Source organism: Hevea brasiliensis, chromosome 6 (genome assembly GCF_030052815.1).
Source record: "Hevea brasiliensis isolate MT/VB/25A 57/8 chromosome 6, ASM3005281v1, whole genome shotgun sequence".
In the NCBI taxonomy this organism is placed as follows: domain Eukaryota; kingdom Viridiplantae; phylum Streptophyta; class Magnoliopsida; order Malpighiales; family Euphorbiaceae; genus Hevea; species Hevea brasiliensis.
Window position 1 is genome coordinate 109,030,788 of NC_079498.1, and position 26,787 is coordinate 109,057,574.

Sequence of the window (26,787 nt, forward strand, 5' to 3'; positions counted from 1 at the left end):
TTACCGCAGCTGAAGAAGAAAAAAAAAAAGAAAAGAAAAAAGGTATTATGCACGCAGAACAAAGGGGCCTATCCTAAGGTGGGGTTGGAGTTTCGAGTTTCGACTTTCAGTGAATGACCCTTCCTGCACCTGACCTGCTAATGCTAATTCAATCTGAGAAGCTGCTTTCGTCAAAAGACGCCAGAAGATCTATCAGTATCCACATCTCAGAAAATTCAAGGTAATTTAGTTAACCCTTTCTAGATTCCATTCCTCAATTTTGTCTGAATTTCCGGTTTTACCCTGCTTAGATGCTGTTGGAACCAACTCTTCATCAATTTAATTTGTCGTTTTAGGGTGATAGAAATTGAATAAAAAAAGAAAAAGAAAAATTGAAGTATCGCTTTGCAAACTGATCTGATCATTTCCATGGCCGGGTCTTGCAATTTCGAATTGGATCGAGCTAATTTGAGATAAGAAATTCATTTATCGTGCCCGGAATTAAATTCCAATAATCCATCCCTCTTCTCCCTTCTTCTTTGTTTGTTCATCAGTTGTTCCCTGTCGCAATTATAGAGAAGTACAACAACAATAGATATGCAGAAGAGTGGTAGTGTCTCCAGGAATACTAACGGCACTGTTACTGGTATCAATCATAGTAAATCTCTATTTCATCAGCAGTCTCTCAGGAGGTTGGGATTGTGTTCCCAAATAACCACGGCAGGGGGACAGCACTCGTCCCCAATTGTTTTCCCCGAGAAACGTAGCAAAAAGGTCAAAGCCTCTTCCAAACCCGATGATCCATTGGAAATAGGCAAGGTACAAGAGCATAGAATAGACATAATAGGTGGAGGAGACGAGAAGTCTGATTTGTTGGGATGCGTTGTCTTCTCTGGCAAACTCATTTTGGACAAGAGAAAGACCACCTTCCGTGATAGTAGTCATGCCAAAGATGCACAACAGCAAAGTTCTATAGACGTTTCCAACCAAGAAGCTCTCGATGCTAAGCTTACCAGCAAGGCTTTAGTTTGGGGTTCTCACATGCTGCATCTTGATGATGTTATTTCGGTAATGAAAAAAAAAAAAAAACCCTTCATTTTGATTAACATGATATTGATATTTTACCCCTGAGAAAATATAGATTACTAATGTGATAATTTTTCCCCATATAAATTTTCCAGGTATCATACCATGTTGGTCTCAGGCATTTTACTATTCATTCTTATCCGATTAAAAAGGGTTCTTGTGGTCTATCTTGTTTTTTAAAACCTAAAAGAATTCGCAAGGATTATCGGTTCTTAGCTTCTAGTGTGGAAGAGGCACTTCAGTGGGTTGGTGGATTAGCAGACCAGCACTGTTATGTGAATTGTTTGCCTCATCCTTTGGTTTCTTCAAAGAAGCAAGCTTCTTCGGAGTTACTTCCAACTGACACTCCTCCCGAGTTACTCTTCAAGTGTAAGAGTCCACCCAAAATGCTCGTCATCTTAAATCCTCGTTCAGGAAGTGGACGATCGAGTAAAGTTTTCCATGGCATTGTGGAACCAATATTTAAGGTTTGTTGTTTTTGCTATGGTTTTTCATCTGATTTTCTTTTGTCAGAATTGCTAATCTGTACAGAAATTGCTATTTTACTATCCCATATATTTGCAATTCATGCTAACTTGGTATGCCTCTAAATTCATATCATTTTTATATTAGATTGTTGTTCTTGATGCAAATTCTTAATGTTATTTCTTCCTTCTCTTCTCAATTTATCCCGATTTCCCAACCCAACAATAAAAAAAGTTTGGGGGGTGTTGGAGAAATTAGTTTAACCGTGAATTTATTCTATCAAGTGATCTTGTTTTACTCTTAACCTGCATATCATATAATATTTTACACCACAGCTGAAAGGATTCTCAAGTCAGTAGGACTCTGGATGATGATGGTTTCCTAGGTGTTGAACAATTTTTTTTTTTTCTTACATATACCATAATTACAAACAATTATGAGCTTATAATTCTTGATCCATTCCTACTCTGGGTCAGGATACTGTCCCCACTGATTCAAAGTAAAAGGCTAAAAGCCCAAACTTTTTTAGTGCAATTAGCTCGGATTGAGGCTTAAACACGAGACTTCATAGCCTTGAGGATGACTCTAGTACCATTGATCTAAAGCTCATTGGTAGTAGAAGCCCAAATTTTAATAACCTTGTTCCCTCGTTTATTGCCATGACTCAGTTCCTCTCTAGCCATTTGATGTGGAAGGCTTAACATCACCTTCCCTTCTTCCCCGGTGCCAGTATAGCTATTGCTTCTCCAAATGTAGCACAATTTCAGCCTTCATCGCTGCCATAAATTATATTTTCCAATGGTAATGTTGAAGTCTTCGGTATTAAAAGTTGTAATTTCTGGACATCAAAATAATTGCCAACACATCATTATTGTCATCGTTACCAGTGCTATAAGTTTGTGTATGTTGACCATTCTTATCCTTGCCTTACTATGCAATTGTTGGCATTGCACCAAATTATAAGGCTGCTTCAGTGTACCATTCATTGATGCATGGTTAGCCTAAATAGCTTGTGCAAATGATTCATCTTTTGCTTATTGAGTACAAATTATTTAAACTTGGAAATTGTTCTACATCCTTGAACAAATTGGCTGAGCCCATTGTGCTGTGTACACATTAATGTCAATCTGGCTCTTCATGAGTTAGCTTACATCTGACCTTCTATTATACCTGCCTGTGAGCACCTCAGGCCATCCAGCTCTTTGTATGGGCGTGACATGAACTTTTGAGTGAAACTGCTATTATAGATAAAACAGTTAATGCACCTTAATAATCGAAGGAAGGACTTTGTGATGAATTGACATAGAAAATTATATTATGGCTCGTTCCCACTGATGAAATTGCTGATGTTAAGTTTGTTCCTACTAATTCTATTGAATATTGCTCTAAAAATTCTGCTTTCTTGTTTGCAAACTAGTTTGCTGCTACTCTATTCATTACTCTGAATTCTCATAATTTCAGGCCATCCAACTCTTTGTATGGAAGTGCAAGAGATAAACTTTGAGTGGAACTGATGTTACAAATAAAACTGTTATTGCAAACCTCACTTAATGAGGGTTTAGGAGGAAAAATTTTATGGTGAATTTGTATAGAAACCTATTTTATGATTCATTCCTAATGATAGAATTACTGGTGTAATATTTTGTACTGCTAATTCTATTGAGCTTTGCTCCAATAAATCTGCATTCTTTGTTCACATGTCATTTTAGTGTTACTTGTGTGCAGTTTGCAGCTTATATCATTTTCTCCTTTTGTTTGTTTTGAAGGAGGAAGGGGGGGGGGCGTAGGGATTGGTTTGTGGGTTTGGGTGGGGGGTTGCAGGTGGTATGCATTATCTTTTCCTAATTTCTTAACTTCTTCATCATAGGTGGGGATGAGCTCAAAAGATTGTCCTATTAAATGTTATGCCAGCACTTATATTTTAACTGTAAACCATGACAGCTTGCAGGGTTTAAATTGGAGGTAGTCAAAACATCATCTGCAGGTCATGCTAGGAAGCTTGCGTCTACCGTTGACATCAGCACATGCCCTGATGGTACTAGAATCACACTTCTGTATAACATTTCATGCTTTTTTACTTATGCTTTTTGTGTATCTCCACCATCTTACCCATTTATATCATTGTACATTCTTTCAGGGATTATATGTGTAGGTGGTGATGGAATTATCAATGAGGTCAGTCTTTTGCCTCTTTAATGAATTGCCATTCTTGTTTCTTTTTAATATGTGTGTTCTAGATATCAATGATTTTGTTTTAGCCTGCGTTATGACCTAGTATTTAATTTATGGAGCTTTTATTCATAAATTATTGAATTATGCCATGTTGTATCAAGTGAAAAGCCTAGTTATTGCTTCTTCATTCTTGAAGGATGTCATTGAGGACTTAAATTTTCTTTGCTTAATAAAGGAAAATGTACAGTTTCTAGAGAAGGAAATGAGTTTTCAACCTTTCTAACATGGCTATCTGTCAAAATCTACGTCAATCTGATGTAAATATTAAATATAGATATTGTCATATTACCAAGCATGCATACTTAGTAAGCATACATAACATTTTTGAAAAAAAGAAGAAGAATTGCTTTGGAAATCTGTCTAACAATTTCTCTGAAGGATGTATTCTACCTTATACATTTTAAGAAGTGAGCTTATTTAACATGGTTTAATACACTTGGAAGTCAAAACAATTAAATATTATGCTGTTAGTTGTAAAGTTTTTGTTTGAGAATGCTTTCTCTAATATAATGTATCAATCTTGCCTGAAATCAACACTCTCTTAGCAATGTGTGGCCTCGATTATGAATACTTAGTGAACTAGAAAGTCAACATTAGCGTTCTGACATGCAAACAACCTAGGAGGCTAGGACAGAGAATCAATATCAATCATAGAAATCTTTTAGATAATTTTTTTTATTATTATGTTATGAATTTTGGGATTTAGATTTTTTTAATTGGCTTAATGTTCAATTTGATCCCTATACTTATTGGATATGTTCAATTTAGCCTATATTTAACTTTTGGGTCAAATTACCTTGGAAGTTTTCGTTAGAGCTCAATTTAGTCTAAATTTTAAGCAAGTGAGACTCACGCGCTACAATATTGCATGAGTTGATTTTTTCTGATTTTTATATTTTTAATAATTAATTATAATTAATTATTTATTTTAATTAATTATATGAAAATATAAAAATATTAGATATAAGATCAAAATAGGCAACAAAATTAAAGTTTAATAATTAATTTTATTCTTAAAAATAATTAAAATAACTCAATAGACTAATTTTGGAAAAGTAAAATAGAAATTAGAAAAAATTTAAATGCTACACGATACGCCTTATTTAATGATAGTGCCAGATATACATGTGGTTGTATTTTTCTAGAAATCACGGGTAGTACAGTAAAAAAAAAAAGCTATTGCTGGCCTTTTCAACTCCCATACATAGAGTCCATTTTATTTATTAAACTTTTTTCGATTTTGATGTTGCTACTGCTGCTGCTTCTTCCTCTTACTCTCGACTTCTTCTCCTTCGTTGTTTCCTTCTCCCTGAATCCTTGCCATCTTTCCCTGTAATTTTTTGCTGATTTATTGGTTCGTTCTTTTTGGTGACTCAGATTGCATCCCCTAGTGTTTTGGAACTTAAATGTCCCGTGAATTGGGACAGATGAATCAGATCGCAGAACCCAGGGGGTTGTAGCGAATCTGGTAACTAACTAACTAACTATGGTTTCAACTAATTGTATGCTTATAGATTTTACTTGTTAACATCAATTAAATTAGCTTTTGTATGAGACATGTATGCTTCATGTATGCAAGATGTTTTGCTAACATTTTAAGGAAAATTCATGTTTTCACAATCTGATTTGGTTGATTATAGTTCGATTGGTCCAATTCTGTAACACCTCGACTGTGACTGATACTGTCTATTTGTGTTTGTGCATGCTTAGGATTGTTGTAGATGTTGGCAGATCATTTTAGACATCTGATCATGTGTAGAACAAATCTTGACCCTTGCTATTTTGCAGGTTTTAAATGGCCTACTTAGTAGAGATAACCAGAAAGAAGGAATTTCAATACCAATTGGTATTATACCGGCTGGTTCTGATAATTCACTAGTTTGGACAGTTTTGGGAGTTAGAGATCCGGTTTCTGCTGCTATTGCTATTGTGAAGGTATTTAACTGCTTGTTGCTGTAAATTTTTCAAACCAATTTAATATTTGTAGTTTTGTATAAAATTTTGTGCATAGCTTTTGGCAATTTGTCTATATGAGGTATTCCTTTTTGTTATTAATTTAAATATCATCCTAAATATTTTCTATCTCCCTATATTGTTTATCGGCATTTAAATTTTGATTTATAATAGTATCTCATTGCTTTAGTTTGTGAGATTAATTTTATGGGGTAGGATTTTTTTTTTTTGTTTTGGAGAGGAAAAGGGGGAGAGTTTTATTTTTTATTTTTTATTTATTTTTATTTTTTAAGGGGGTGTGGGGGTGGTTAAAGGTAGAAGGAATAATCATTTGTGGTCCTTAACTACTTATTGCCAGATCACTACACTTAGGATTGAAACAGATTTCAGTAGTTAATCTACTTTTTTTTTACTGCACTTAAACTGTCTTCCACACATATATGCATTTCACTAACTGTGACTCCTACTTCACTGTTCATTTTTTTCCATTTCTTTCTCTCTCTCTCTCTCTCTTCAAGTTGATGTTGTATGGTCAGTCTAGTCACTGATAGTAGCGTGAATATTAACCTATTGCAGTACTGTGGTATTGTGGACAGTGCAAACCATTTTTGGAGATAAATTGCTATATATGTAATTAAATGATGGCTCAGATTACAGAATCTTTGTTTCTGAATTGTTGAGTCCCTTTATTTATTTATCAACAAATCAGATATGGATTGTACTAATCCAATTCAAAGTGAATATTAATGTAATTGATATTTTTAATAAATTTAAAACTTTTTATTTATTACACATACGATGCATGTTCAATTTGTTGCTGTCTTGGGTGTTGGCTATGTTTATTTATGTATATTGAAGAAATGACTTTGTTAGATGTAATTGCGTCAATATATTGAAAGAATTCTCCACATATTATTTTTGATTAGTGCTTCTTTTAATAAAATATTTAAAGTTACAAGTTTAAAGAAGTAAATTTTATTAAATCTGTTTTATTATTATTCTCATTTTAATGTATACCTTAAGTTGCTATTAATTCAATCTGTTGACAACCCTAGGCATGGATTATAAGGGTGTGGTGGCTTGCACGGTAATCTCTTGACTTGCTGTAGATGGAAATTGTAAAAGTAGGAAATTTAGTAATTTAGATTTTATATTTTAGATGTTTGATTTTCTGGTGAATGTATCTCATTTATTTATGAGATTTCTATTGGTTAATGATTTAAAAAAATTTTGAAGACATTTCTTTTTTTATTTTTTTTTATAGTTCTTTAAAAATTATCATTAGTGGCATTAAATTTTGATAATTGGAGCAATTTTAGTCACATCAATTTCTCTCTTTCAGTCATGTGTCTATGCTAAGGTGGCATGCTCAGGTGGAAAATTTAATCAAATTAAACCTGACTATGGATGTATGAGATCATTTTTAATTTTTTTTTTTCGTATTATATTAATTTGATTAGAAAGCTAAAAAATAAATTGAATTACTCTTTTCCTTTGCTTTCCTTTTTTTGTTTGGCAAGCAAATACATAATACATAATACAATTTTCGATTCTTTGCATTTGTAAATGTGGAATGAAAAAAGTAAAATGGGACTCTCCTTAGATTATTTGCATATGCTCAACTGGAAGAAAACGAAACATAAAATCTTATTGTCTCTTACCATCTACCAGAAAATTTTGAAAGGGGTTTCAAACCCAAATTTGAACAATGAGACAGCAAGCCTTCATCACAAGTGCAAATCTTAACTCAAAACTTTGATTCATGTGGAGTGAAAGATCGAATACTCAAACCTGTAGATATTAAATTAAATTTCCCTAGATTTGAAACCCTTAAATATTAACTGAGAAGATGCTATCATGTTTCTTTGTGCTGGTGCACATGAACAGACGTATGTTCCTTGTCTTTGAAGTTCTGAAATTGTAGATTCCTAATAGTGTACTTCCTATAAAAATATTTTATTGACTTATTTTCATTCTATCAGGGGGGTCTGACCGCTACGGATGTCTTTGCTGTTCAGTGGATTCAGACTGGTGTTGTTCACTTTGGGTTGACCGTTTCATACTATGGTTTTGTTGGTGATGGTAAGTTCATGATTATTGTATTAGTCCATGGGAAAGTACTCAAAGACTTAACAAGAAATTTTTTTGTTCAATTTAGATTATCTGAAAAAGGTCATATAGTATATTAGGTCTGTGACACCCACTTACTTATCTCTGAATTTTTGGTATGATGTTTGAGACATATATGAGGCATGCAATGAGAAAGCAACTAACAAGATTTTCTCTGATTGAACACTGAAAATGAGAAACCAGCTACTTTATGAAGCTTCCATTCATGTCATCCATTATCTTGTGGTAAGAAAATGTTTGTTAAAGAAATGAGAATTTAAATTCTAGAAAGCAATCTTCAGCTGTTGATTCTTGTATGATATATAAGTAGTGGAGGCTAGATGAATTATTCCTTTTGTGTGATTATTGGCAGCATATGTTAAAATTTTCTCATTCAAACTTAGTGAATAGTATAGGTAAAGGGCTTAGCTTTATTTATTTTTTTATATTCTGCTTGTTTTGCATATAAAGACTAAAGATAATGTTTATAACTTCTTGCTAGGAAGATGCACGTATTTAAGTTTCTCTAGAGATGATTTCTCAACTCACAAATAAAATTATTTGTTAATAATCTTTTTGTATTTCCTATGTGCTTCAGTGTTGGAACTTTCTGAGAAATATCAGAAGCGCTTTGGTCCATTGCGTTATTTTGTTGCTGGATTTCTCAAGTTCTTATGCTTACCAAAATACAGCTATGAAGTGGAATATCTTCCAGCATCAAAGCAGCCCGAGCGAGAGGTAGTTGACATGTCAGAGCTATACACAGATATCATGAGGAAATCAAACACGGAAGGCATGCCTAGAGCCTCTAGCTTATCTAGTATTGACTCAATAATGACTCCTAATAGAATGTCTGGAGGTGAGTTGGATACAACCTGCAGTAGCACTCATGCTAGCACTGAACCATCTGAGTATGTGCGTGGCCTAGATCCAAAAGCAAAACGCCTGTCGTCTGGGAGGAGCAACGTAATGGCAGAGCCAGAAGTTATTCATCCCCAGTTACCACTGTCAACAACTCCAAATTGGCCCAGGACAAGGTCAAAGTCAAGGACAGATAAAGGATGGACTGGATTGACCTCTACACATGATCCCTCTCGATGTTCTTGGGGTAATGCGGCAACAAATGATAGAGAGGATATATCTTCAACATTGTCTGATCCAGGTCCAATTTGGGATGCTGAACCAAAATGGGATAGTGAGCCTAATTGGGATTTAGAAAACCCTATTGAATTGCCAGGGCCATCAGATGATGTAGAAGCAGGAATAAAAAAGGAAGTTGTACCCAGGTTTGAAGATAAATGGGAATTGAAGAAGGGGCAATTTCTTGGCATACTGATCTGTAACCATGCTTGCAGAACTGTTCAGAGTTCCCAGGTGGTAGCACCAAGGGCTGAGCATGATGATAACACCATGGATATGCTCTTAGTTCATGGTAGTGGGCGACTAAGGCTATTGAGATTTTTCTTACTTTTGCAGATGGGTCGACATCTTTCCCTGCCATATGTTGAATACATCAAGGTATGGACATGTGCTCTAGAGATGCTTTTGCACTTTGAAAATAGAATTTCCTTCTTATATCCAACTGCATATTGAGTCTATGGAATTACTTCAATCTGCAATTTGACTGAAAGTGATCTAGCCATTTCCAATATTTAAATTGGACTCTAGAGTTGAGATTGCAAATGTATGTGTCATGGACTGGCTGTGTGTGTTTGGTGCATTTCTGCTTTCGCAGGTTATTTGAGATCTGAAAACGATGCCACAATTGAGTGCTGACCCTGTATGAATCTTAGTCATTGGAGAATGAAACCGAAAAAAAAAAAAAAAAGAAAAGAAGAGGGGGAAAGAGAGGGAGTAGATTTTGGTATTATTATTCAACTCAACTCAACTAAGCCTTTATCCCAAAAATTTGGGGTCGGCTATATGGATTCGCTTTTTCCACTCTGAACGATTTTGGGTTAAATCCTCAGAAATGTGTAATACTTCTAAGTCATGTTGTACTACTCTCCTCCAAGTCAATTTAGGTCTACCTCTTTTTTTCTTTCTATCCTCTAACCTAATGTGCTCTACTTGTCTAACTGGAGCCTCCGTATGTCTACGCTTCACATGACCAAACCACCTTAATCTCCCTTCTTTCAACTTAACTTCAATTGGCACCACTCCTACCTTTTCTCTAATACTTTCATTACGGACTTTATCTAGTCTAGTATGGCCACTCATCCACCTTAACATTTTCATCTCTGCAACTCTTAACTTAGATGCATACGACTCTTTCAGTGCCCAACACTCACTACCATATAACATAGCCGGTCGTATGGCTGTACGGTAAAATTTTCCTTTTAATTTATTGGGAATCTTACGATCACATAAAACTCCCGTGGCACGTCTCCACTTCAACCATCTGGCTTTAATCCTATGACTAACATCCTCCTCACATCCCCCATCTACTTGAAGGACTGAGCCTAGATATTTAAAGTGATTACTTTGGAACAGTACCACTCCATTCAAACTAACTCCTTCCCTATCACCAGTTTGGCCTTCACTGAACTTGCAATGCATGTATTCTGTCTTCGTTCTACTTAACTTAAAACCCTTTGACTCTAGAGTACTTCTCCAAAGTTCTAGCTTCCTATTGACTCCTTCTTGTGTCTCATCTATCAGAACAATATCATCCGCAAACATCATGCACCAAGGAATACTCTCTTGTATGTGTTTCGTCAGTTCATCTAAAACTAATGTAAAAAGGTAAGGGCTTATGGTTGATCCTTGGTGTAATCCACTTGAGATCGGAAAATCTCTTGTGTCCCCTCCCATTGTGCGCACAATAGTAGTTGCTCCTTCATACATATCTTTCAATACTTGTATGTACCTAATAGATACCCTCTTTTGTTCTAACACATTCCATAAGACCTCTCTTGGAACACTATCATAAGCCTTCTCCAAATCAATAAAAACCATGTGTAGATTTTTCTTCACATCTCTATATTTGTCTATCAAGCTTCTAATGAGAAAGATCGCTTCCATAGTTGAACGACCGGGCATGAAACCAAATTTATTAAGAGAGATAGAAGTATCATGACATAGTCGATGCTCCACAACTCTCTCCCACAACTTCATAGTATGGCTCATGAGTTTAATTCCCCTATAGTTTGAGCAACTCTGTATGTCTCCCTTATTTTTAAAAATAGGTACTAAAATACTCTTCCTCCATTCATTAGACATTTTCTTTGAGTTTAGAATCTTATTAAATAATTTAGTTAACCATGCCACTCCCATATCTCCCAAATACTTCCACACTTCAATTGGTATTTCATTGGGTCCACAGGTTTTATCCACTTTCACTCTCTTAAGTGCTTCCTTTACTTCTAAAGATCTAATCCTTCTAGTATAATTTACATTCTTTTCTATTGTTCTAAAATCTATATTCACGCTATTTCCATTTTGACTATTATTAAAGAGATCATTAAAATAATTTTTCCATCTTTCTTTAATGTCCTCATCTTTCACCAACACTTTTCCTTCTTTATCCTTAATGCACCTAACTTGATTGAGATCTTGACATTTCCTTTCTCTACTCCTTGCTAATCTATAAATATCTTTCTCCTCTTCTTTAGTTCCAAGTTTCTCATATAACTTTTCAAAGGCCTGTGCTCTTGCTTGACTAACTGTCTTTTTTGCCTCTTTCTTTGCTATCTTGTACTGTTCATATGCCTCATTATTATCACATTTAGGTAATTTCTTATACCATTCTCTTTTTCTCTTCACTGCCTTTTGTACTTCCTCATTCCACCACCATCTCTCTTTTGAGGGTGGTCCATGTCCTTTAGACTCTCCAAGTACTTTTCTAGCTACTTCTCTAATCTTTGATGCCATCTGTATCCACATATCATTGGCTTCCATATCTAGTTTCCATACTTCGGACTCGAGAAGCTCATTTTTGAACTTCACTTGCTTTACTCCTTTGAACTCCCACCACTTTGTTCGAGCTACGCTATTTCTTCTGACCTTACTTGAATTGTTCCTAAACTTGACATCCAAGACCACCAACCTATGTTGACTTGTTAAAGCCTCTCCTGGAATGACCTTGCAATCCTTGCATAGAGCTCTATTTGTCTTCCTGGTTAAGAGGAAGTCGATTTGGCTTCTATGTTGCCCACTTTTGAAAGTCACTAAATGTGACTCTCTTTTTATAAAGTAGGTATTTGCTAGTATTAGGTCGTATGCCATAGCAAAATCCAGGATGCTTTTTCCCTCCTCATTTCGACTGCCAAACCCAAAACCTCTATGAACATTCTCATAACCTTGCCTATCACTTCCTACATGTCCATTCAAATCTCCACCAATGAAAACATTCTCTTCATTCGGTATGCTTTGCATTAAATCATCCATATCTTCCCAAAACCTTTGTTTACTCTCACTGTCTAGTCCTATTTGTGGGGCATAAGCACTAACTATATTTATTGTTTCTCCTTCTAGTACTAGCTTTACTAGTATAATTCTATCTTCTACTCTTTTCACAGCTACTACTGCATCTTTCAATGTTCTGTCTATGATTATACCCACTCCGTTCTTGTTTCTCTCCGTTCTTGTTTCTCTCCTTTCCGGTAAACCACAGTTTGTACCCTGAATTACCCACTTCCTTACTTTTCTCTCCTACCCATTTAGTCTCCTGAATGCAAGCAATATTCACCCTTCTCTTTTCCAAGGTATCCACAAGCTCCATTAATTTTCCTGTAAGTGATCCAACATTCCAAGTACCAACCCTAATCCTCCTCCTATTCTGCTCCTTCCTAATTGGTCTCCTTCTATGATATCTTCTATTGTTTTCTATGTCTATCTTGTGTTCTATTCCACTATTTGTTCTACTATCTGTCCTATGGACTAACTTCTTTACCCACACCCGTCCGTGATGTGGGAACCCTTGCTCACTTAACACCACACCCGGGCGCCGGCATGGCGCGTCGCTTTCGGTGAACGCCCTACACCCTTGCATATTTATCACTACACCCGGGCTCCGATGTAGCGCGTCGTTAGTAGAGGACGCCCCAACGTTTATATCTTTTGAATCCATATCATAGGGTGTGACGAAATTTTTACGCTGGTTGTCACCTACCGCAACCCTCCTCCTTTATCCGGGCTTGGGACCGGCTAAGTGCAAACTACTTAGGCGGAGTTATTTTGGTATTATTATTATTATTATTATTTTGTAGCTATTCAGTGAGCTGTGCATGAGAATGCTGAATCATCACCATTTGCTTTTTGTTTTTTTGAGGGAAAGGTTTGGGCAGTCGACCTATGACCCTTTCTTGCAGGCATTCAGACGTGTACCATTTGATCAAAATGCAATCGGTTTGTGTTGGTTTTTCTTGTTCCTCTGTGTGCTACTTTGAGGTCAACAGAGAGCTGCACTTGGCAGGGTACTGTGTGTGAGACGATGTGTGCATGATCTCCCTCTGTGTGTGTGTGTGTGTGTAGTTATTTTTTTTAACTTTCATTGGAATCTACATTTCAAAAGAACTGCCATTTTTTCCAGATATTTTCATTACGGTTCACAATCCCAAATATCAAGGTATCCACCCAACAGGAACATAATTATAATTTCACATGTAATTTCTCTGGAGCTGTAGGAAAATAATGTAATCACAATTAAAAGATATGTGTATGTATGAAGGAAAAACTACCATATCCATTTATGCAGCGTGTCTTGGTGGGCAGCGTAGTCTTGAAAGGTAAATTGGATTGTGCTGAGACCATCTAACCCAAGCTTCTGCAGGTGAAATCTGTCAAGATAAAGTCTGGGAAGCACACTCACAATGGTTGCGGCATTGATGGTGAGCTTTTTCCTCTTAATGGGCAAGTAATCTCTTATTTGCTGCCAGAACAGTGCCGACTCATTGGTCGCTCCCCAAGCCATCACATATAAATACTTCGAGTCGCCTTTTGAACTCTTTGAAAGGTTCCAGGAGTATTTACCTTCCAACTATGGTTGATGTATGAAGAGCATGTTTCGAGCAAGCAAGAATATACTGTTTTTTTTTTCCTAGCCCTTCACAGTAGTGCCATTGCATATGTGAGGCCCTTGTAAATGTTTTCTGAGGTTATGTATCAGTCGACTGTTGTTTATTGTGCTCTCTCCTACTTTGTTTCATTGTGTACCCTCCTTTCTTTTTTGTTGGCATGAGCTGCTGACTGTATTGAGAAATTGTGTTTTCTATTTTAGTTTCATTTCCTTTCTGTTTATCTTATCAGATTGATTGACAAATTATAATGCTAATATTGTAAAGCACCCTGGTGGATTTGTTTAGAATTCAGATTTGCCATTTTCCCGTGTCTTTTTTCTCTGGTGCTCGTGTCACAACTTGGAAAAACAGAATCATGAATAAATAAAACGAGACCTTGGGAAATTTTGTTGAATAATGTTGTGATCTAAGAAGGGGATGGTTGGATAGCGCAGGTCTCTTCCCCATGGTTTGGATGGGTTTGCGTATCGGTACGCGCTTGAAATATAAAAGGATTGTAGGTTGTCCTTTTCTATCCATAGAAATTGGAGAAGGCTGGGACGGAGCTATTAAAGGGCCAAGGCAAGCGTTGGACGCCCTTTAGATTTTGAAAAAGATGAGGGGATATAATAGTCATTTAAAATAAAAAAAACTAAATTATTTTAAGTTTTTGTACTTTTAATAAAATTAATATTTATATCTTTTTTTTTAAAGAAATGTTGTACTCTTCTTGTAAATAGTTTTTTCTTAAAGAAATCTTGGTATCAGAGCCTGGTTATGTTTGTATTATACATACTTCACTAGTGAGTAGGGGAGAAATCTTCAAACTCTGGTATTTCTCTTAATTTCTGTATCACTGTTTTTTGCCATCTTCTCTTATTTTGGTATATCGGCTGGAAACTAGTAACTGCTTGAATCCTTCCTAGAAGGTAGAGCGACCTCTAGCTACAACGCCACGTACCAAACATGGCTTGTCAAACACCTAACCCTGTTTCTGAAACTCATCTTCAGACCCCTTCTCCCTCTGAGATTGTTAATCTCACTTCTTCTCTTTCTTTTTCTTCACCACTTCGAAGAACACTATACTCCAGAATTGATAATCTCGTGGAAATATCTACTTTACCTGAAGATGCTTAGGTTGGAGAATCTCTTCTTCCTCTTCTCAGTCCATACAACATTTACAGACGATCTGGATCTTTGACCAGATCTATTAGATCTCTCATTTCTTCCAGAAGATCTTTGTCAAAAGAATATGTTCAGGCCTCCAGAATGGATCAGTGCTATCTCCAGAGCTCATCTGCTGAACAGTACGTAACCTTAGAAATCCCTCCTCAGCTCATCCCCAGATGGAGACAAGAAGGGTTTTCTCATCTTCACTTTGGAGCTGTTCGACTTATCCTCAGTCTACATGGACGATGAGGACTTCCAGTAACAGCAAGAGTATCACTCCTCGATACAAGGTTTTTACAGTATGAACATGCAGTGATAGGGACATGTCTTACCACTTTGCATGCAGGAAGTGTGGTCTTGACGTTTTTCCCTAATTACAATCTTTCCCTTAGAGATCCACATCTCAGCACTGCTTTAAAAGTCCAAATCCAACTCACAGGTGCAGCCCAAGTCACATCTTTCATGATGGCTACGTTACACCACTAGATTATTTACAGGCTGCAAGATCATGCAATGGATCTATCTCAGCCATCTGTATCAAATGATGCTCTGCTTGTGCTAGCAGACACTGAGACCACTCCAACAATTGTTCAGATACCTAGGCAACTGCCTAGAAATGAGCTTGAACAGCTCATCCCAAAGGATTGGTTAACCAATTACGAAAGCCTTCATTCAACCTCCCAACCAATCCAGATCACAGAATCTTCTTCGTAAGGAATCACGATGGAACAAGATGCACTTCCTTCCAGCCACCACGGCATTCTACAGGATCCTTGCCTGTATTCCAGACCATGATGGTCCAGCCATTAGAAAAGGAGCAAGACGACTATCCCATTGGAGCAGTAACACTAGACAATCATTACATCTATCCTCAGAAAATAGATGGTCACTGCCCCTGGGATCTCCCAGGTTCTAGAGCATGCGACGAAGATTGTGACTATCGTGACAATTACTGGGAAAATGAATATGACCATCCTCTGTCTGACAAAAATTGGAGGAAGCTCACCAAACAAACAAGAAGAACTTCTTGCAAGCCACAACAAGTTCTCAGAAGAGACTATCCAGATAATAGCCCATGGATTGGTATCCATGAGGAAACCAAGCAGAAGAAGCCTCTTCCCATCTATGAACTTGCCCTTGAGATCATCAGAAAAGAAGGAAAGAAACTGCCCCCTCCTAAACCAGTTTCTTCCCCTCCTCCTGCACTTCCTTTGGTACAACCCTGCATGATGTTCTCACTTGCCTCCTATGAAGCAGACTTTCCCCCATTAACACAACAGACCGACCAACAGACCAAAATCTCCACCAGACCTTTCATTCACTCGACTAAGGTTGATAGTGAAGGTCAGATAACCCCTATCACTCAAGCTAAAGAAGTTCTAAATTAGCAAACGAAGAATGCAACTGTCCAGAACAAGACTTTACAACGAATTGACTCAAAGATTGATCAAGTCCTTACCAGGACTTAGCATATTAATCAGAAGATAGATTCTTTCACTGCATTTACCCAGAACATGTATAAGGATTTGCAAAGCAGAATTACTCAGCTTGATAGAGATCTGAAGGCTTTGATCCAGCAACGGAGATTTGGTGTAGAATTTAACCAAAAGGAACAGGAGATAAGAAGGCTGAAAAAACAGTTAGCCCAAGTTGAGGCAGACTTGCATAAGCCCACAGAAACTCCTATCTCTTACAGCCCATTCAGCCCTTTCTCTGTTCAAACAACTCTTAATCCTTTTCTTCCTACTCCTGAACCTGCTTACTCCCCTTTTGGACCTTTTAACTATTCATATGAACCACCTCCAACATACCACCCGCCTCCTTTGTTCAAACCTACTCCAACACCTGCCAGATATGAGCCAAAGAGCCCATTTTCCTCGGAAGAATCCCATCCTCCAAAAAGGAAAATTGATAAAGGGAAGGACAAAATGTATCCTGATCCTCCTCCTTAGCATATGGTGTCCATACCCTCTGAGCCAGAACTAGAAGTAGATTCTTCTGATGACTTGTCTGATGACAGTGAGGATGGACGAATGGATATCATGACATTGCTCATGGCTGATCCTCAGCCAACAGCCTCCCAAACAGGCCCTTCACCAACCACAGATTCTACCAGTGGCACTACAGGCCCTACATGGCCTCCTCAAGACCCCCATGTTGAGATCCCTGATGATGAACCAATTCTAGATTTTGGACTACCAGGCGCTCCACAACAGACCAGGCCCAGTTCAGGCCCATGGTTCACCTTAGATGATGTTCCCCCATCAAAGTGGAGAGATCGCCTTGCAGAATTTAAAGCTTGGCTTGATGTCCAAATGCTCCGGGAAGGTGCTGACTCCCACACTATACTCAGAGAATTCATCTCTCGAACTGTTGGCATATTGCAAGATTGGTTTTCCTCCATTAGAGAATATTAGAAAGCTCAATTTTGCCACCTGACTCCCTTACAAGCAGTCAATGCTCTCTTTGCTGAGTTTCTCGGAGATGCATCCTTATACAGCAAACAGTTAAGACAAGAGTTCTTTGATATGCGCTGCTGTTCTTTAAAAAGATCAGACATTGAAAAACACTACCAGCGCATGACTCAACGTTATTATCTGCTTAATGGTTACAATGATGTCAACCTCAGGCATACCTATATTGCCTCCCTACCAGAAGCATTACAACCAGAACTCCACAGAAGTATTGCTGCTACCAGAAGAACAATGAATGCTATAACTATAGGGGAAATCCATCAAATGACTCTGGCCTGTCTGGACAAAATGTGCGAACAACAGAAATTGTTCAAAGATATCATTGACAACAGCAAAGCTTTGAAGAATGTATGCCAGAAGTCTCACCTTGCCATTAAATGCAAAGAAAAGAACTGTGAATGTAAGCCAAAGAAGAAAGCGCATTACAAGAAGCATCCCTCTGGGTTCAAACCCCCTTTCAAGAAAAAGAAAGGAAGAAGGTCAGTCAGATACTTTCGAAAGAAAAGAACGGGTACAAAGAAGTCTGACAGGTGCTATGTCTGTGGCAATCGAGGTCATTATGCCAAGAACTGCCCAAAAAACCCCAATAAGGCAGTCAAGCTATTACAACACATACAGCAGGCTTCCCATATCTCCCTGGAGCATGATGATGTTGAATCCCTGTTCTCTGAACAGGATGAGCCCGATGAAGATACAGTCTTTGCCCTTGGAGTAGACACTGGATCAGAAGAAGATTACTCATTCACTTTAGAAGAATCCAGTTCAGATACTGAAGCCCATTACCCGTCTTACCTGGCCCAACATATCCAATCCTCCCAATCCACTTATGGCCCAGACACTATTCCAATTCCTTTAGTCCCGATTCATATTCTTCCCAGCAAGTATGAACGGCCCATTAGTGTTATTGGCTTCCTGGATACCGGGGCTCACAAAAGCATGATGAACCCAGCCATCTTACCCTCAGAATACTGGGTCCCTCATGAAGAATACTTTAAGACTGCAGATGGAAATATTTTCAAAACTAGCCTTATCACTAAGCATCCAATTGGAATCCAGTTCTTCCCCACTTGTATCCTCTGGATTAGGGTCATCGGGTCGGATCTTCCTGACAAGGATCTACTGATAGGCTTTGACTTATATCAACAGGCGAAGAATTTGAAGATCCTTCCCACAGGATTGAAATATAAGAGGAATTTTCAGCCATTTACTTCTGTCCCAAGGTTATATTCTCTGACTGATGCCTCAGTTGAATTCCAAGAGCACAAGGAGCTCCTCTTAAGGTCCTGTGCTGACTCTCATGCACATTTTCACCATTACCACCCCCTATGGAAAAACCCGAAATTCTTTGTTAGTCTTCCATTCAAACTCAATGAAGATATCAATCTGACAAAGGCATCACACCCGGGAATGAATCCTACAGACTTGGCTCTAGCCCAAGAAGAGTGCAAACAGCTTCTCCAACAAGGCCTCATAGAACCCACTTCCTCCCAATGGGCCTGCCAGGCCTTTTATGTTGAAAAAAGATTGGAACGACTAAGAGGGAAGAAAAGACTTGTCATAGATTACAAGCCTCTGAATCATTTCCTCCAAGATGACAAGTTCTCATTACCAAAACCTGAAGCCTTGTTCACTCAGCTACACGAAGCCCATATTTTCTCCAAGTTTGATTTTAAAGTTGGTTTTTGGCAATTGGGTATTAACCCCTCTGATAGGCCCAAGACTGATTTCTGCATTCCCACGGCCCAATACCAATGGACAGTCCTTCCATTCGGCCTTAAGATGGCCCCAACAGTTTTCTAAAAGGCCATAACAAGGATATTCGAGCCCATACTACATAGTGCTCTTATTTATATAGACGATATCCTTCTCTTCTCCAAAGATGTTATGGCCCATAGGACACTCCTCTCCACATTTCAACAATTGGTGGATTCCTATGGAATTATGCTATCAGAAAAGAAGAGCTCACTGGCCCAAACTGATATCGACTTCCTTGGAATGAAATTCAAAGATGGAAAATACCAACCGGGACCTCACATTGCAGAAGAATTACTGAAGTTTCCTGATAAGGACTTGACAGTAAAACAAATACAACAGTTCCTTGGTATTATCAATTACATCAGGAAGTTTATCCCGCATGTGGCCGCCCACACTTGCCAGCTGTCAAAGATGCTTAAAAAGGATGCCCCACCATGGACGGAAGAACAGACATGTGCAGTCCTCATCGAAGAGATTCAAGGAGAAAAGCATATCTGTGGACATGCTAGTGGAGAATTCCCAGAGCCTCAGAAACATTATCATTCAGTCTATAAAGAGATATTAGCTGTCAAAAATGGAATAAAGAAATTCGAATTTCATTTGATTGGCCACCATTTCACTGTGGTCATGGACAGCTCATCCTTCCCAAAGGTTCTAGACTTCAAATACAAGTCTCTTCCTGAACCACAATTACTGAGGCTTAAGGACTGGTTCGCCAAGTATAAATTCACAGTCCAGCATATCAAAGGAAAGCACAACTTGGTTCCTGACCTCCTATCCAGGCCAAAAACCCTCCACCTGATCCAATCTTCCTCTACACTCCCCTTGATCCTCATGGCATCATCTTCATCCTCTCCACATACTCCTTCTCCAATGCACAATTTCCTGGTTCCTACCTGCAGCTTCTCCCGGATGCTCACCAAACCAGCCTATCACAAAAATGGCTAAGTTCGCAAGGGATCATCTGTTTCACTACCTAAGTGCAAGAAACACCCTAAGGGGATTACTCTCCTCCTCGACTGTCTTTATCCTTGACAACCCTTTCCTCACCTGTTTCAGTATCCACCCTGGCAGAGAACTCATCCTAGAAGAACTGTGGCTCCTCTGGTGCATGGTTACTCTCTATTCTACAGGGATAGAATTCCCACTTATGGCCCTATATCAGTATGTTATGAACAACACCAACAGAACTCTCCTATCCAGATTTCTGGAATGGTTCAAGCCCATTTCAGCATGGCGCTACAGTCTGAAGCGCATCATAGACACCCATGGAATAGAAGACAGGCCCATCGCTACTCAGCCCAACATTAGAACCATGTTCATTTTTCACAGGCCTTTCTCTAGAAGGCCCGATGGACTCCTCTGGACCCAGAATACTGAATACGAGTGGAGGACTTACATGGGATCAATTATTGACAAGGAGACCATGGGACCCTTGAGGAAACAACTAGCTGAATATCTTTGTGAAATCAACAGCTATTATTGTCTGGTACCTCCCCATGTGAATTGTACATCACTTGATCCCATCCAGTCTCTCACTGATGAGCCTATTGACTGGACCCATCCCATGTGGCAAGATTCTCAGGATCCAATGGACACAGAGTCAAGAGATGCCATTCAAAGCGCTAACCCACCATCTCCTGTACACAGACAGTGGCCAAAGGACTTTTTTGGAATCGACTCTGATGACTCCGACTTTGACACCCTCAATCTGTCCACCACTCCATGATAAAAGTTAAAGTTTGTTAGTTAATAATGTAATAATGTGTCCGTTTTTATTTTGCTTTCCTTTATGTTGCTTTAAGAGTGTCGGTAGCCAGTTTTTAACCGGTTGCCTGTAATGTTAAGAGCCTCCTCGCCTATATAAGGAGTTGCTCTCTTCAGTTGTAATCAGACTCAGTTCCCTTTCAATAATATTCTCTGAAGTTCTCTTCTATGACTTTTTAAACTCTTCTCCTTCTCCCCGAAAACCTTTGAATGTGTATCATACTCTTATAATCAGAGATACGTATGCTCTACACTTGCCTCTTTAAGAGGATCCTGTGTATCATAAATATATTTTTTTTGACATTAAGGTGCGACGGTCCCGTTATCACATATATAATGAACAAAAGGGCACAGCCAGAGAGTACCTATGGAGAGGGAAGAGGCATAGCATGAGTTCATATGTGTGTGATAAGGGCTCACTTTAAATAATATTTTAATCCTTAAATTTTTATATAAAATTAATTTTTAATTTCTAACAAAATCAAAGATAAGAGATTAAAATTTTGTTTTATCTAAAAAATAAGCAATAAAGGTTATTTAAAAGAGATTAAATTTTATATTTCTTTTAAGAATAAAAATAATTTATTTTAATTTTTAAAAATTGAATATGTAAGTGTGAATTTTACTAATTATTAATAAGTTTAATAATTTCTCCAATAGAAGAAAATTTAACTAATTTCTTTCTGTTTAGAGTTTTAGTTAAATTTTTTTTTTAAAATCTACACTAAAGATCAATGAGGATTTCTAATGTCACAGATTTTTAAAGCTGTTATTCTACTAAATATGTTCTAGAATAATAAAGTTAGAAATTTCAATTTAATACTTAAGTTTTTTGGTAAATTAACAATGAAATATCAATTTTAGTATATCCTTTCTCTTCTCTTATTTAATAATTGTAACATTCTATTGAGTTTGATAAATTTTCTCTAATAATAAAATTTAATGAATTAGTAAAAAATTTAGAAATATGAATATTTAGTTTTATGTGAAATTTTCTATAATTTCTTAATTTTTTTTTCTAATATTAAACTTGAGGTAATCGAAAGAAATAGTTAATGTCCAAAAATTTTGAGCTAATAATAAATTTATCATTATAAAAAATAGAAAATTTTAACAATTTTTTAGAAAGATTGTGATTTTTTTTTGTTTAAAGATATAAGAAAAAATACACATATTTCTATTATTTTTTGAAAAAATTATTAATTAATTTTTTATTATTTTAATTTTTATAAAAAATATATATATACTTATTTTTATATAATTATTTAAAATAGCTCCCTAAATAAAATTTCTGACTCGGCCATTGGAGAAGGCCAAGAATCCATCGACCACCTATCGTTGGAGATTCCGAATTTCTAATCTTTTACACTTCTGATTTAAGATTTCGGTTTAAGGCGGTTTAAATTTTAATTTTGATTTGACCAATTGCACCGAAAACAATTTTAGTTTTGCTTTGACTTGTTGAATTTTTTTTTTTAATTTTTTAATTTACAATATAATTTGAATTGAATTGTTTTTTTTTAATTATAATTCAAATTCAATGAGACTAGGCTGATTCCAGCTGTAAAATTATAATTTTATTTTAATTAATGAGATGAAGTGATTGAAATTCTTTTTAATCTGAACTAAACTGATCAGTTTTAATTGAGTTGAAAACTGATTTTAATTTTTGTTTACAAATCGTACTGCAGTCTGGCCATAGGGTGTTTTAAAAAAAAAACTCAATTTGTACGGCCAAAACTAAATTAATAAGAATCACTGCTCATATTTTTGATAGGGACTGCTAAGGAAAACGAAGAGAGACATGAACCCAACAGCTCTGGTTTCACTGTCGGCGGGGGGAGCAGCCTCCGCCTGTTCTCCCTCCAGTCTTCCCACCGCCTTAATATCTCCGGCGCTTCGTTGTGTAGATATAGCCACCAATGCTTCCACGACTAGTAAGATGATTTTCTCGAAGAACTTTCTTGTATCCCCTTCGTTATCGTTATCTTCTCCTTCTTCAGCGATGGTGGCTTCTGCTCGAACCAACATTAATAACGGTATGATAATGAAGATTTGCCCCATCAAAGGGCCCCACTTATCCTCAACTACCCCTGCTAGCATAATGATAATAGGGAGGAGGAGGAGGAGGTCGATTACATGTGAAGTCGCATTGAGATCCAACAATTCGGCTACATCATCTTTATCCTCATCGTCTACAACAGTCACCAAAGGAGAAGAAGAGGGAGAAGAAGCTGAGAAGAGGATTGGGGCGAAGGTTAGGGTGAAGGTTCCCCTGAAGGTGTACCACGTGCCTCGGGTGCCCGAAGTGGATCTGACTGGGAAAGAAGGTCATCTTAAGCAGTACGTTGCCCTCTGGAAGGGGAAACGAATATCCGCCAATCTCCCTTACAAGGTGGAGTTCGTGGTGGGCATTGAAGGCCGTGGCCCTGTCAAATTCTTTGCCCATCTCAGGGAGGACGAGTTTGATTGCCTTGAATAGCATTTTTCATTTGCTGGTGCTTCCCCCACCAGGCCAGGCAAATACTTTGTCTCCTCTCTTTCTATTAATTTATATAATCTCTTCCATTAATCATATCCCAGAATAGTGCAGTGTTGTATGTAGTTTAAACTTGCTTAATTATTGTCCTTATTTTCCCGCCTTATATTCTTATTTATCAATACAAGAATTTATGTTCACTTGCTTCTTGGACATTCAATTTTGGGATATCCGTGAAGCAACAACATGGGATCGAGAAAACGCTTCTCTCAAATACGTTTTCCATGTTTTATTGTCACACGTTGTATAAAAAAATCAATTCTCTTATATGTAACTTGCTTTTGCCATTTCTCCAAGGCTTTTCTTCTATTTCTGAAATTAAAATATTTATCTAATTCACAGATTATGTTACTTAAGATATTCATCAATAATATAATTATGGCATTGAGAAAACATATGCGCAGATGAGATCTTAATATGTTCTCACCACTTTGCTACAAGTATATGGTTAGGTAATATACTTCTAATTCTAAAAAGCATTTAGGACGAAAATGAGTGCAATATGAGTATGCCCAGCAATTAATTTTGCTGTAATAGGAACTTTTTTGAAACTAAGGCTCCGAGTCTTCCAAAAAATGTGAAAAATGTTTTGCAGGAATTTATATTTCCGCAAAATAAAGGGAGCCTAAGACTGACAATCTTCTGCCATGTTAGCTTCAGTTTCTGTTAGTATAAACACTTGTTTCAGCTATCTTTTTTTGGTGTCACCGTGCCTTACCATGTTGGATGAAGTCATGATGAAGTTGATTGTTGTCTGAAGATTACACTTTTCCTGCCTGGTTTTCCGGCAAATCCTGTTGGATGGCAGCAGTGTTGAAAGTTGAAGATCTGGTCTTCCGGACCTGAGAACGTATTCAGAAGTTATCCTGTTATTGTAGTGCTGTCTTGAAAAATTAAAGATTTCAAGTAGGGACCTTTTCTGCAGTCTCATATGTTAGACAGTAGGCTGAATTTCTGTAGTCATTGAATGCTAAAGTGATATTTCGTAACCTGTTTTTGGATAGTTATATGGGGTTAGATTTTTTTCATATGGCAGTCAAGTGCATACTCAAGTGGCTTTCCAAGAAGTTATCGAAGTTTCTTTCAGCTTAAATTAAGTCTTTGTCCCATCACAGTGGCAAGGTGAATGCTCAAAATCAGGAGATGTTATGTTATTTCCCTTCACTAAACAAAGTGTGTGTTTTTATTTATTTATTTATTTTTATTTTTTTATGACTTCAGACCAAGACTGTGGCATTTAATGAATTGATCGACTGCTACTCATACAGTTAATTCTGTGGTTTTTTAAACTTCATTTCTCTACTCTGCTCAAGTGTACTAGCTTGAAGCCTTATTTGCATTGTCATTCCTAACTGGGCAGTCATTGCTGGAGATTCATTTCTAGGTGTTGAAATATGTAGTAGCTTATGGTCTATTTATTTTGCAGCTTCTTTGACCATCAATCGGTAATCATGCTTTTCTAACCCCATTCTCTTCGGATGCCCCTTCATTGTAGACCTTATCACCGGCCACTAGGATCTTTCTTGCAGATATTAAGGAAACTAAATATATAGGCTATGAATACCTACACTCGTAATGCTTTAATATTCAGTTTTCAAGTGAATAAAATCCCTGCAAATTACGCTTCTTGAGTTAAATGATGCAGCTATAATTCTATGCGTTCCTTTTTTTTTTTTTTCCTTCTTGTCACAAGCCTTTTTTTTCCTTTTTAGGCCTTCTGTATATATAATCTAGGCAATTTAGGCTATGGTGCCTCAAAAAGGCCTGTACCTCGCCTTGCCTCTTGCCTCTCGCCTCTCGTTTAAGGCCATAAGGTGATTTGTCGTCTTACTGTCGCCTTTGGCCTTGATGACATTGATTATGGATGAGATGGAGTTGTTAGTGTAATCTGTTTCTTTTCTATTATAAATACTTGTACATCACATTAGTAAACAATGGAATAAGATAATGATGGTTTCTTCTTTCTAATTTCTTCTCTGTGTTTCTTCCTTTTCTCTATTTCTGTTCTTCTACAAGTTCTAAAACTTAGTAACATTGGTATTAGAGCATGTTGATCCTCAGTCATGGTGAAATTACAGGTTTCTTTTCTCTATTTCTTCTTCCTTCTTTCCCTAACGTTCCTTCCCTTTCTTCCTTCTAGTTCATATTTCTTCTTCCCGATATTCTTCTACTCTCTAACTCCCTTTCTTCCTTTCTTTTTATAATTGTCAAGAACATATTCTCTTCTTCTTTATTTTTTTTTTCCTTCAACTGTAACTCTAATTTTAGAGTTCATATTTCTATTTCTTGCAACTCATTTCCTTCTATTTCTTCCTTCAATTTCTTTAGTTTCTGTAAAGTACCAACAGTAGGCCATGGAACTAGAAAAGATTATTCGGGGTATGTTCGAAATTATCGAAAGATGGGAAAAGAAAATGGAAAATTTTGAGAAGTCAATTTAAGAAGTAACAAAATTTCAGGGTTTTGAACTAAAATTGAATGCCCATATCCAAGAAACAAAGAATTTTCGGAGTAATTGCAGTGAGAGGGGATCGTTGAGTAAAAAATGAGAGACAAGGGATTTTGATGTTAAGAGGAGACTAACCTTCTTAATGATGCAACATCTCTTCAGGGTGATGGAGAGGAGTTTGTTCAGGAATTTCAACCTGAATATTCAATCGAGCAAAGTTTTGAAGATGATATCAATAGCACAAATGGTGCGAATAACAAGGGTTTTGAGAATGAGAATAGTGGAGGTGAATTGGGATTACCAATTCGAGGAGAAAAGAAGAAAAACATATCTCTCACAATCAAATACTAGTGTTCATCTCTCAATTACAAACTCTTTCAGAATTAAATGAAAGTAGAGAACAAGGTCTTTGTCTTTGGTGTGAATAAATATAGACATCGGATCATAGTTGTGACAAAAAACCAATGCAGGTTACCATCATAAATAATGTTGAAGATGAAGAAGATGTTTGATGCACTTGTATTATATAGATGTTTTTAAGTATATTTTTATATTATTTCATAGCATTTAGATAAGTAATCCCATGCATAATCATTAATTTCATCAACTTTTGTAAATTCCATTGCCAAGCTTTAAATTTTATGTTTTTTGCGTGTTTCCACGTGTTTTGAAGAAGTTCCAAGGCATAGGAGTAAAGAAGAAAGCTCGGAAAGACCAAAGGAAAGAGAAGTGTTGCTGATACACTTTACACGGGTTGCACAAGCAAAGCCACAGACCCGTGTAATCTACTGCCAGGAGAAAGCTCAAAAG

The 26,787-nt window shown here is 37.0% G+C and overlaps 2 protein-coding genes across 3 annotated transcripts; both read left to right on the forward strand.

The window, feature by feature from the left end:
• LOC110666618 (sphingoid long-chain bases kinase 1) lies at positions 1 to 14,058 on the forward strand. Of its 2 annotated transcripts, none has more exons than XM_058149232.1 (9): positions 1 to 220; positions 336 to 1,047; positions 1,161 to 1,532; positions 3,472 to 3,565; positions 3,668 to 3,705; positions 5,551 to 5,697; positions 7,698 to 7,797; positions 8,423 to 9,342; positions 13,598 to 14,058. In XM_058149232.1, exons 2-9 carry the CDS (start codon positions 577 to 579, stop codon positions 13,745 to 13,747), a joined length of 2,292 nt encoding a protein of 763 aa, XP_058005215.1. In that variant the 5' UTR covers positions 1 to 220; positions 336 to 576; the 3' UTR covers positions 13,748 to 14,058. The 2 variants fall into 2 exon arrangements, with proteins under 2 accessions (XP_058005215.1, XP_021682874.2); XM_021827182.2 differs by having other exon boundaries at positions 2 to 220; positions 534 to 1,047.
• An 8,662-nt stretch (positions 14,059 to 22,720) lies between these two features.
• On the forward strand, positions 22,721 to 23,668 carry LOC110666619 (ferredoxin-thioredoxin reductase subunit A2, chloroplastic). The gene has a single exon (XM_021827183.2). The coding sequence runs from the start codon at positions 22,794 to 22,796 to the stop codon at positions 23,469 to 23,471; it is 678 nt and encodes a 225-aa protein (XP_021682875.2). The 5' UTR covers positions 22,721 to 22,793; the 3' UTR covers positions 23,472 to 23,668.
• The last annotated feature ends 3,119 nt before the right edge of the window (positions 23,669 to 26,787 follow it).

Coding starts and splice junctions, on each gene's coding strand:
- LOC110666618 (XM_058149232.1), top strand. CDS start 577: ATGCAGAAGAGTGGTAGTGTCTCCAGGAATACTAACGGCACTGTTACT. Junction 1,048..1,160: donor ATCTTGATGATGTTATTTCG/GTAATGAAAAAA, acceptor TAAATTTTCCAG/GTATCATACCATGTTGGTCT. Junction 3,706..5,550: donor GTGATGGAATTATCAATGAG/GTCAGTCTTTTG, acceptor GCTATTTTGCAG/GTTTTAAATGGCCTACTTAG.
- LOC110666619 (XM_021827183.2), top strand. CDS start 22,794: ATGAACCCAACAGCTCTGGTTTCACTGTCGGCGGGGGGAGCAGCCTCC.